At 46.8% G+C, this 12221-nt stretch overlaps 1 protein-coding gene across 2 annotated transcripts in view; it reads left to right on the top strand.

Annotated features, from left to right (window-relative positions):
- The window catches only part of LMBR1 (limb development membrane protein 1), a 753627-nt gene that overhangs the window by 628644 nt on the left and 112762 nt on the right, over window positions 1–12221 (top strand). For both annotated transcript variants that reach the window (XM_085631970.1, XM_085631971.1), the window contains exon 10: window positions 5241–5321. In XM_085631970.1, coding sequence (XP_085488096.1) covers window positions 5241–5321 — 81 coding nt within the window. The remainder of the gene's footprint in view (window positions 1–5240; window positions 5322–12221) is intronic.

Raw genomic sequence — 12221 nt, forward strand, 5'->3', positions numbered from 1 at the left:
ATCAGTTTATTTTTCTGGTGTAAGAAATGCCCTGTGCACAATGTAATATTGTATAAGGCGGAATCTGTCATTGCGGGGCTCATGGACTGGACCCTTCAGTGATGTTTCCCATTCCATGTTGGTGCAGAGACCTGTTAGGCCTTCCTCCTGCAAACCAGCAGATCTGATGTCCACCCGGTTACATTACATGCAAGTATTGCATAGTGAGGTGTGTTGGGAGTTCCAGCGCTGTATCACCCCATCTACTCCCCATGGCGATCACTAGTGAATTCTATAGAAGGAAGTGGCCTAGTGGGAGGTCGTCCTCCTCCATCAGCAACCTGTAAGTCAGGAGGGATATTCACCCGGTTGAGGTCTCCTATTGTTTGGATGTCCTCCTCATGCCAAGCGGTTTGTTCCGCTGACGTCATAATGGCGTGTAGTCTGGGCATGCTGAGCAGAGATATCGCTGGGGCATAAGGAGTTACTGTATGTGTTGAATGAAGAGCTCAGCGATAACAGCTACCCCCAACAGCAGGAAGCTAGGTTTGGGCTTACCTGTGCAGGGGTGAAACATATGTAGTTCGTCCATCAGACTGCAGGCTAGTGCAGCCATGGCTGTGTCCTCTAGATGCAGACCTGACGTCCATTTGGCCACCCTTTGTAGTTGATATTCAAGACAGTGGTGCTCAAAATGAGGCACTGTAAGGCGACCCCAATTTATGGGTAGATTGATTTGATAATGCGACCCAGCAGCAAGCATTGCTCCATATGAATTACCGCATTGTTTTTTCCAGGCAGCTAAAGAAGGGGGCAGGAATATAGAGGGGGAGATTAGCAAAGCAATAAAGGAGGCGAGGAAGAGCGACTAACTTAAGGAGCGCTCAACACCCTGCCACCGACAGAGGCAGCGTGCGCCAGAATGTCTTCTGCACTCTCAATGAGGTAACCGCTCTTTTCAAATTACCACCATATAGGTCCTCAGCCGCATGATACAACCTAATCCCCGGGTAGTGAAATGTGAAATGCTGCCAGGGCACCTGGTTCTGATTGAGTGTAAAGTGGTGATCCACCAGTGAGCGGTTGAAAGGAAATAAACTGTTTTTACTCCCGTTGACCCTGAGGCCGGACAAATGAGTGAAGCGATCAAATGTTAGGGCAACCGCCTCTGGGATAGAGTGAAGGTCTCTTAGGTAAATCAGTAGATCGTCCACATAAAGAGAGACAGAGTTCAGGCCATCCCCCAGCGGCATACACCACTCCGCTCCACCAGCATGGAGGGCTAGCACCAACTGTTTTATCGCCAGTGAGAAAAGATGGGGCGAAAGCAGGCTACCCTGGCGTGTGCCCCGGTGGATCTGGAATGGGTCCGAAGCCAGGAGGCCAATTTCGACCCCGGCCAGCGGGCAAGTGTAGAGCAGTTTGACCAACCACAAATAGCGGTCCCCTAAACTGTAGCGCGCCAAGATCTCAAATAGAAAGGCCATTTTCAGTGGATCAAAGGCCTTGGCCAGATCCAGTACAAGGCAGCCTGCTTGAGGCCATGATTCAGGTGTATACGCGAAAAAAGCATCTTAGATTCAAGGACGTCCTGCGAGATGGCACAAAGCCATTCTGGTCAGGGTGCACCAGCATTGGTACCATAGGTGCCAGCCCAGTGGCCAGAATTTTGCAAGTACCTTTTAATCTGTGTCAGGCAGTGCCAAATCAGTAGGGTATGTATGTGGCTTAGTGAGAGATATGATTAGCGCTTTGTGCAAGGAAGTGGGAAGACGTGAGGCTGCCACCGCTTCTTCGTACACCATGAGCAACCAGGTGCACCAGGATTGCTGCATAGACCTTGTAGAATTCAACCGGAAAGCCATCTGGGCTAGGGGGCTTGCTTCTGGCCAGTGCCCTGATTGCTTCTTGTATTTCAGAGAGGGTGATTGGATCATCTAGCTCTGCTTTTTAGTGGGGTGTGAGGCAGGGTAGGGGGATCTCGAAGAAGAAGGTGTTCGTATCTGGTGGGATAGCAGTGAGCCTAGATTGGTACATCAAGGCTTAGTGATAGGTCAGTTATAGATGGAAGTCCTACTGGGTGTAAAGTAGATCACCAGCTGCAGATCTTAGTGCCACAATAGGGTGCTGTGGCTGTTCCGACTATATTAGCCATGCCAATATTGTGCTGGATTTGTCTGCAGTGGCATGTGTACGTGCTGGGTGGGTCACATATTTCAGACAACGCAGATGTTCCAGCAGGGAAACATGGTCGCATTGCGTCGCCAGTAGGCGACGAGTGAGTATTGGATTCCATGCTGTCAGTCTCGTGGAGCAAGAGTGTACGCTCTATGCGAGATATAGCATTGTCAAGCTGCCGGCAGACATTCTTGGGCACCCCCAGGCAATGGCCCCTGGTTGCCACTTTGAATGTATCCCACTCAGTTGACCCGTGATTATGTTCAAAATAGTCTTCTTCAAGAGCTGTGTGTAGGGAGGCATGAAATAGGGTCCTCGAGTGCCGCTGGTTGCAAGCGCCATGATGGGCAGGGAGGTGGGCCAGTGAGTTGGAGGCTCTGTGGGTTATGATCTGAGTGGCTGCGGCCTAGGTAGTCAGTGTGTGTCACAGAGAGCAGTAGGGATGCTGTGCCAAAAAATTGGTCGTCTAATGTGTTGGTGGTGTGGTGAGGAAAAAAAGGAGTACTCTTTCGTTCCACTGTCACCAAATGTATACCATGTGCCACTGGGGTTGCTCTGTTGGGTACATTTATACGGCCAAGAATTATGTGTCGGCCTTCAAAATGGTCCTTAACAAAGACTTGGCTCCTCTCAGTGTCTGCTAAAACCTCCTCAGTGGAAAAAGGGACCCCAATACGAATCCAAAGTAAAACCCCTCTTTGCCAAGGAAGAATAACTAGTAGCATAGACTTGACCATGCCAGCGGCATTGGAGTTTGCTCACTTCGGCCAATGTGAAGTGTGTTTCCTGGAGAATGGCCACCTGTGCAGAGCAGCGCTTAAGATAGGCTTAGACAGCGAATCGCCGGGAAGGGGTATGCATGCCCCTCAGGTTCCAGGTAATGAAAGTAGTGTGTGTCATATCGGCTGCTTAAATGCCAGGCTTGTGAGAGCAGTAGTAAAGAATAGGGTTGAGTGCCGGATTAAGGCTTCATAGGGCATAGAGGCAAGGCCAAACGGGGGTTTGGAGATGAGATTCAACCATGAAATACTAATAGGACAGAGACCTAATAGGATTTCCGTCCAAACTGTTAAAGTACTTATGTGAGGTACAGCTGTAAAACCTGTAACAGAGGGGTTGACCGTGTGGAGGTGCATTGGCCAAGGGTGATGTACCCCATGTATTGTGAGCATGTGTTGTCCAGCCGGTGGTAAATGTATAGGTGGCTGTGTGCTGTGCATGTGCCTGGTGCAGGAGTCGCCAATGTACTAGGAGAACGGTTATGGAGGAGCTAAGTGATAAGGTAAAACAACACCACATATCCTCTTGTTAATCATTATAGTTAACGTATCAACTAATTTTGCCACTCTCACCCGCAAGGCTTCTGAGCCTTAAAAAAGGTTAGGAAGAAGTTTTGCTTGGATTAATTTAAGCAGTGGGGTCATCGTAGAACCGGCAAGTCGCTTAGAATGTGAGCAGAATGCTAAAAGAAGGATCACATTTTTTTTCATAAATTTTTTGTGACATGACATAGAGCCTTGGTTGTCTATCAGCAAGCCAAAGTATTTCTTTTTGGCTTCCCTTTGTACTTTCTTATCGTTCAGGTTCCGGTTTTTTAGTTTAGTTCCTCAAAATCAAGATTTTAGTTTTGCCCAGATTTACCTTTAGCTCATTTTATAAGGAGTAACTGTGTAAGGTGTTCATCAAGCGCAGTAATCCGATCCTGGTCTTGCACATTAAAAGGATGTTGTCAGCGTAAACTAAACTTGGAAGCTGGCTACCACCAAGCTTTGGCGGGACAATGTTTGTGTTGGCTAATGCTGTGCACAAATCTGCCAAGAAGATCCTGAGCAGCAAGTATGCTGAGCAGCAATCATGCTAACACGCGGCCTGGTTTCAGACCCATACTGTTGTTGATCTTTGTGGTCACTGTGCTGCTGTCTCCAATATTTATGTGGAACCAATTGTTGGTGTGTAATAGGATAATTCCTTTAAAAATAATTGGTGGTATGCCCACATGTGAGTGTTTTGCCCAAGAGATGTTTCTAGGCACCAGGTTGAAAGCAGACTTATTAGACAAGGCCTAGGTAGAGCAATGCTTGGATTTTATCTTTTATTTAGGCTTTTATCTATTAATAGCGACAGGCCATCAAGTTGGATAGAGTGCCCATGCCTTTCATGAAGCATATTTGGTATAATGGTACGATCTCCTGCTCAGATGCCCAGCTTGACAGATCTTTGAGTTATAGGCCAAACAATTTTTTCGCATGTTTTTGTTGGGTGACTTGTGCTTAAAAACATGAGAATGAAAGGTTCCACTTTGAACTCCACCCAACTATTAATTTCCATATTTTTGTCAAGGAAGTCCCATTATTTTATGTTTGGGAGTATATTGACTTGCAAAGAAATGAAGTGTCATTCAAATCAATAGGCACAGAATTTCATAGCTTCCTTTTGCAAATTTTTAGTGTAGTTTTGACCAATAGATATAGTAATTTCCACACGGTCCTCTTATCACACACACGGTGTGGTCCTACTTCATGGAGTGAATTACAAGTCTGCCAATGTTAAAGGAAATGTTGGTTCATTTCAAGTAAATTGTAGGTGTTCTAATGCCAGTTCTCACAATGAACTCTAATAAATACTTCATCCTAGCAATCGATTCATAAACGGCATTTCCAATAGATATTCCCTTTTATTTATTTGAAACAACCTAATTTTCATGCAGAAACATAGAAAACTGTTAGTATAGCCATGACAAAAGTGGTATGAATTCAAATGTTTGTAGCTCTGCACATTGCAAAAAAGGGGATAGAGTGGCAGAATGGTAACATTTTGTTTTTAAATCTCTATAGTCTGATATAGTAAAATTATAATATTTTTTTTTAATTATGGTGACCTCATTAGTCAAGGTTTAGTCTACATGTAGAAAATGTAGCTGTGAGATCTCAGAAAATGTGAACATGATCAAGGACTGGCCAAATGCATGGAGTGTGTCTAGTATGTAAAGTTCTTCTGGATATATTTAAAAATGAAAGCGAAATATATAGAAAAAAATCAATAGAGAAAAAATTCCATGTTGAGATTGTTTGTATTTTTTACAGGTTCAAGCTCTTATACAGACTATAGTGCACTGGAGTTGGAACAAGAACTTGATGGAGTCAGATCTATAAAAATCAAATTAGGTAATATTACTTTACAATATATTGATGATGATCTGTCACAATAGAATATTCAAATTAACATCGTAGACTAGGTAGTCAAAATGTCTTGCTTCATTATTAGTATTAGTGCTTATTACACATATGTAATTTAGGTGTGGTTGTCATAAACTCCCCAACTAAGACTTTTTTACTGAAAAATCCAGTGTTATGGACTGTGGTAGGAAAATATTCTGTTCATTGAAATTTCATTATTTAAAAACTGATCCATGTTACCTTGTTTGCCAAGATCCACAATATATATTATATGAATTTTGGCACAGCCTAACCATGATGCTTCTTCTCCTGCCTCCAAGTCTTCTATTCTGGTTGAGCATGTCCCCTACTTCTCATTCTTGAAGCTCAGCTACCCTATTGCTAAGCCACTGCACAAAATCCAGACCATTGTATCCTTTAGGTTTCCTCTCATAGTTGGATGAGTGAGAGGCTTAGCTACTAAAACAAGCGATACATGTTTAGTGAAAGCTGTATTTCCTGGCTTTATGCAATACAAGGTTTTCAGTAAATTAAATTTCCATACACAGAGTTTCTTTAAAAAAAGGTGAGATATTTAGAAGACCACTTATAGAAGAGAACTTTTTAACAAGACCAGTGAAAGAGATTCATACATGTTTACTAAGGATGAAAGATCTTTATTACCCATGTATAGCAGTGTATTGGCATACACTAACATCCTAGAATTCATAATTAGTGACAATAAAGCAAGATGTTTAACTTTGTATCCTCCTACATCTGAATAGTTTTTGATCATTATTCCCATGACTGTGGTGCAGGAGATTTAGTTGGCTGCTTGAGATCTCTTGCTAGCTTCTTGGTCTAAAATTGTTTTTCTTTTATTATTGGATTGGGGGTTTGTTAATGTTCTTTATTAAGCTCCAGCTCAGGCTGTACTGTACTCGTTCCATTTTATTTTGGAGAAAGTATGAACTGTCCCACAGATCCATTTGCTGTGGGATAGAGAATTTACCTGTGTGCCTTTGCCCAAAGTGTTTCTTCTTAAGTTATTCTTCCACAACATAGGTTGGGATGAGGCCGATCTTAGTAATACCGTAATAAATGTCACATACAGAAAACAAAATGTAATGAGGCGTGTTGGCCCTGTTAAAATTACCCATGATATTTTTCAAATTCTAACCCCATATGTGTACTTTGCAACTGAACTAGGCAGAAAAAATTTAATAATTGTGGAGTAGGTTTACTCTTATACATGCAATTCACTCTTTCATTTGAAGAACAAAATATATTCCAGGAAGGTCCATATTTCTTCCATTGAAACAAGACTTGCGATAACTATTTTGAAAGCCATATATTTCCCCACTTAACATTTTCCTGCCACTTCAAACATAGTTTGGAACTTAGGTTGGAAGCTTCAGAAACCCAAGACAATCATGCATCAGGTTCATTTTCACATCTTCTGTCTTCATTTCATTTATAGATTAGGTGTTTGTACAGCGCAGATCTAAGCACAGGCTGTGTAGCACCTCAAGGTAACAGAAAGCATAAGTTCTGCAAGAGAGCAGTCACCGATTTGCTGCAGTTAAACTCCAGTGCGTGTTCCATGCTGACTGTCTCACACGTCTACTCCGGGATCATCTATATATCATTGCCACCTGATAAATGAGGTTCCCAAACTTCATTGTTCATGTTTTAATCGCCTTAATTTTTCACAGCCCTGTCAAAGAGGGGTGGGCATGTAAATGAAGGTATTGCTACTTTGCCTTACATATGTCACTTCCATAGGCAGCAAGTCACTGGCTTGGGGTTTTCGCTGTGCATCTGTGGCATAGTAAGAACAGTCATGTTTTCTGTCCCTGGTGGTTCTCGGCAGATGTATATTCCAAATTGCCACATTGGTGGGGGGGGGGGGGGGGGGGGGATTGGTATATCACCATTTTATCTTGCCAGTAATGGTATGATAGTGTCCATTACCCATTTTTTCTCCACCTTTTCTTGAAACTTGAGGTGGTTCGCTTTCAGTATCAGCCCTCATCAGTAAATTAGACCTTCAGAGTGCCAATGGTTGAGCATTGTTTTATTTCCAGTGGGTTTAAATACCTCTTCTGGTTATCAAGTGTGACATTACCAATCTGCTTGCTATTTTCTGCATTAAGCTGAATAAACAAGTTTCAGGTTTAAGCATGTTATGCTGATTTGCAATTTCCTGAAGCAGTAAGGTGACCTCATACCAGTAGTCCTGGATGATCGGGCAGGACCACACACTTTGAATAAAGTTTGCGCCTTCACTTTTGCATCTCGGGTTGACACATTGTATCTAAAAGCATCTTCTGTAATTTACATTGGATCAGATGTGGGTGGTGCAGTGTATTTTGCTACAGTAATTTAAGCCGTGAGTTTTCATAAACATTTGTAGAAAACACCAGTTTGTTTGCCCACTCAATGTCTCCCAATTCCCTGCCTAGGCTTTTGCTCTCTCCGTTTCTCTGTGATTCGAGTGTTACCCTAATTATCCTTTTAAATTTTATATAGTATTGTGATAGCCCTTTTTGTTTTGCCCCTTATAAGAAGTGTAATACTTCATAGGCTTACTGGTGGTTTCTTCAAGCCCCATCTACATATGTATTTAACAACCCTGTGGGTTGCACCATGATCCGAGAATAGACCCCGGGCTTTGGGAATAGCTGCCTCAAATCCACAAACCAGAGGAGTATCACATTTTCAAATAAGTCATAGACATGTTGCTTCTCCCCCATCTACATGGTTTCCAACTGCTGCTGCTTCTTGAAAGTTAGAATAGCGCCATAGTATTTAGGTTGGCACCTATTCAGGCACATTTCCTTTTGCGGTCCAGGCTATGGTTCCAGAAGTGCTTGGCAGCATCTTACCAACTGGAGTGTCTAAAGGACTTGTTCCATTCCCCCAACAGCATCTCAGCGAGTGATGAGGCAAGAGTCCTACATTGTAAATGGAAGACTGCCTCCGATTCGGTCTATCCATACCATTCAGTTGTCCACTGCAGTTGTGCTGACAGATAGTAAAGTTTGTAATCTGGTACACTCAAACCACCTTAAGATATTGTCAGCTTGCACGTGTACTGTAGTACTTTGCGCCTACTCTTTCCCTCATATCAAATCTGCCAACAGCCAATTCTAGATTTAAACGCAGAGCAGGGCCACTTCAAAGTGATTACGGAGTGGAGAAAGCAGCACTGTTATGTAAAGCTATTATCCTGACCATCAACAAGAAAAGGAGCTCCTTCCTGAATATCATCGACTCCTGTGAGGATTTTGTCACAACTTTAGGTATTTTGTGAAAAACTTCATCCTATGGGGAATAAAATAATTATTATGGGTGACTTATGTTGATGCACAGTCTTCTGAAACCAGGGATTTCCTGCATTTTAAGTATCTGAAAGAGACAAGTTAGTGATAGATTCCTTACCTTCGAATATCCCGAGGCGTCAGACTGGATCTGGAAAGCTTTTGTCAGTAGTACCCCTTTCGTCGTACGGCTCCGCGTGCGTCGCTGGCGTCTTATTCGCCGAGATGAAGTCACTGGAGCTACTTAGACGCGCCCACGCGCGCTGACGTCAGTTCTTTCTTTTTCCGCACCAGCAAGCGCAGATCCGGAGAGAGCGGTATCCCGTCACTTGTTGTCTAAGTATTTGATTGTTATAATTTGTGTGTAAACTTACCCCTGGTGCATAGGGATGCCTGGTTTCAAACTTTGCAGGGCCAGTCCGCACACGATGTCGCTGACGGACCCGCACCGTGAGTGTCTCTTCTGCCTGGGGCGTGACCACAACACTGAGTCGTGCCCCCACTGCCGGGCCATGGCCCCGAAAACTTTGTGTGAGCGGTCCTGAAAGTGGCTGGAGACCCGGTAGTCGGTCCCACGTCGTTCCAGGTCCCGGTCCCGTGGGAGGTCGAGGGCCCGGTCGCAGAGCAAGCACCAGCAAAGTCTTCGCACTCGGAGTCAGTTAAGGCAAAGCACAAGAAATCGAAGAAGCGTCACCGCTCTTCGTCCTTCCCTCGCCGGTCGCGGGAAGCGGCTGAGGTGGCAGGTGGCACCGCCCCTACGGCTCCAACAGAGCCTGAGCAGTTACCGTTGGCTTACCCACCTTTCCCGGGTCCTTCGACGACTCCGGCTGAATTGCAAGAGTTCGTGTCTGCAATGGCACGTATCTTCGGCCCGTGCAGCCCCGTCGGCATGCCTCCGGGCCCCACTGTTCCGCGTTTCTCGACGACTCCGGCCCGATGTCGACGCCCAGAGGCCTCCATGGCTCCGGCTGGGGCTCCCCGTTCTTGCCGGTGGACCCCATACGCCCCCGCCAACATCAACGCCGGCGGCGCCGGTGACCGACGCCAGCATCGACTTCTTTTCCGACGTCGACACGGTGCCGGAGAGATGTCTGCCGATGGGGAACTTTTACCCTTTTATTCGCCCACATCCTCGTCCACTTGTGGAGGAAGGGGAAGGACTGGGAGGGGTTTGAAGACCCTCTCGCAGCACAGTGCGAGTCTGTCCCTGACTGGGATGAGGAGACGGAGGCCGGTGGCCCGGATTACACTCTGGCGCCTGGTTCACCATCCCCTTCAGCTACTATGGAGGAGAGTGGTTCCTTTTCCACGGTGCTACCTAGGGTGGCCGAGGCTCTTGGCCTTGAGCTCCCTACTGTGGCTGTCTGGACAAGGGTCTACGTCCCATCTTAGACCTTCGGAGCGTAAATCGCTTCCTCCGGAAGGAGAAGTTCAAAATGCTCACTCTGGCTCAGGTCTTGTCTGCTCTCGACCCACTAGACTGGATGGTGGCACTGGACCTGCAGGACGCTTATTTTCATATTCCCGTCCTGCCAGCCCATCGGTGTTACCTGCGATTCATGGTGGGCCAGCAGCATTTTCAGTCACCGTGCTCCTCTTTGGCCTTACCAGCGCCCCTCGGGTGTTCACAAAAGTGATGGCGGTGGTTGCAGCTCATCTGCGCAGATCAGGGGTTTCAGTCTTCCCCTATCTCGACGGCTGGTTGTTCAAGGCGGGCTCGCCCCACACAGGCGTCTCCCGCCTCCAGACTACGGCCGACCTCCTGCATTTGCTGGGGTTTTCCATCAACGCACCGAAGTCGCACACTATTCCCTCCCAGAAGCTTCTCTTCATCGAAGCGGTTCTGGACACGGTGCAGTTTCGGGTTTATCCTCCCGAACAGCGAGTCCAGGACATTCGGGCTATGATTCCGATCTTTCAGCCCTTGTCCTGGGTTTCGGTCAAGACGACCTGGAGGCTGCTGGGACTCATGGCCTCCTGCATCCTGCTGACCAACCATGCCAGGTGGCACATGTGGGCTCTGCAGTGGGACCTGAAGTTCCAGTGGGCGCAGCATCAGGGGAACCTGTCTGACTACGTCCAGATCACAGAGGGCACTGCACAACAATTGCAGTGGTGGCTCACGAATCAGGATTGGGTCCGCGGCAGATCCCTCTCCCTTTCCCAACCGGAGCACACAGTGGTGACGGATGCGTCCCTCCTGGGATGGGGCGGCCACATGGGAGAGGCGGAGATCAGAGGCCTCTGGTCTCTGGCGGAGTTCCGGCTCCATATCAACTTTCTGGAGCTTAATGCGATCCTTCTTGCACTGAAGGCATTCCTTCCCTCTGTCAGGGGGAAGGTAGTGCAGGTGTTCACAGACAACACCACCGCCATGTGGTATTGCAACAAACAGGGCGGGGTGGGGTCGTGGACCCTATGTCAGGAGGCTCTACGCCTCTGGACATGGCTGGAACGTCATTGCATTTCCTTGACGGTTCAACACCTGGCGGGTTCTTTGAACGCCAGGGCGGACGAACTTAGCTGCCGGTGCCTGATGGATCACGAATGGAGTCTTCACTCGGATGTGGCGCAAAGTCTCTTTCAACAGTGGGGAGAGCCTTGGTTAGATCTATTCGCCAAAGAAGAGAACGCGCAATGTCTGCAGTTCTGCGTGTTGGAATTTCCAAGGCGGCACTCGCTCGGCGACGCTTCTCGTCGCGAGTGGAGTTGCGGTCTGTTGTACGCCTTTCCGCCTATACCTCTTCTACCCAGAGTGCTGAAGAAAATCATGCACGACCGGGCCCAAGTCATCCTTGTGGCTCCGGACTGGGCTCGAAGAGTTTGGTATCCCGAGCTACTCAGTATGAGCCTAGATCCCCTGATCCGACTGCCTCCGCGGGAGGATCTTCTGTCGCAGCAGCAGGGGACGGTTCTCCACCCGAACCTGTCCAGCCTCCACCTACATGCTTGGAGATTGAGCGGCGACAGCTGATTCCAGATTTGTGGCATGGTGTGGACCCCCTTTCAGTCCCTCTTTCTGAGGTTCTTTTGTTCCTTCTTTTTCTGGACCAGCAGGGCTCTGCTCTGGGCACTATCAAGGGCTACCTTTTGGCCATTTCAGCCTTTCTGAGGCTTCCAGATCAGCCTTCTCTTTTCAAGTCCCCTGTTGTACAGAGATTCTTAAAAGGCATTACGCATATGTTCCCTCCTGTTCCTTTCATAATGCCTCAGTGGGCCTTGAATCTTGTTTTGTCTTATCTCATGTGCTCTCCCTTTGAGCCGCTTCAGAATTGTCTTTTATGTCTTTTGACTTTGAAAACTGCCTTCCTGGTGGCTATCACCTCTGCCAGGAGAGTGAGTGAGCTTCAGGCTCTTTCTTGTAAGCCTCCTTTTCTGTCGGTTCATCCGGACAAGGTTGTGCTTCGTACTCGTCCTTCCTTCTTGCCAAAGGTTCTCACTGCCTTCCACATCGGGCAGACTATCACCTTGCTCACTTTATTTCCGCCTCTGCACCCTTCCAGAGAGGAAGAGAGGCTCCACCGTCTGGTCCCAAAACATGCGCTTTCCTTTTACCTGAATCGCACACAAGCATTCCGGGTGGATG

The sequence above is a fragment of the Triturus cristatus genome, chromosome 10, assembly GCF_964204655.1.
Source record: "Triturus cristatus chromosome 10, aTriCri1.1, whole genome shotgun sequence".
In the NCBI taxonomy this organism is placed as follows: Eukaryota; Metazoa; Chordata; class Amphibia; order Caudata; family Salamandridae; genus Triturus; species Triturus cristatus.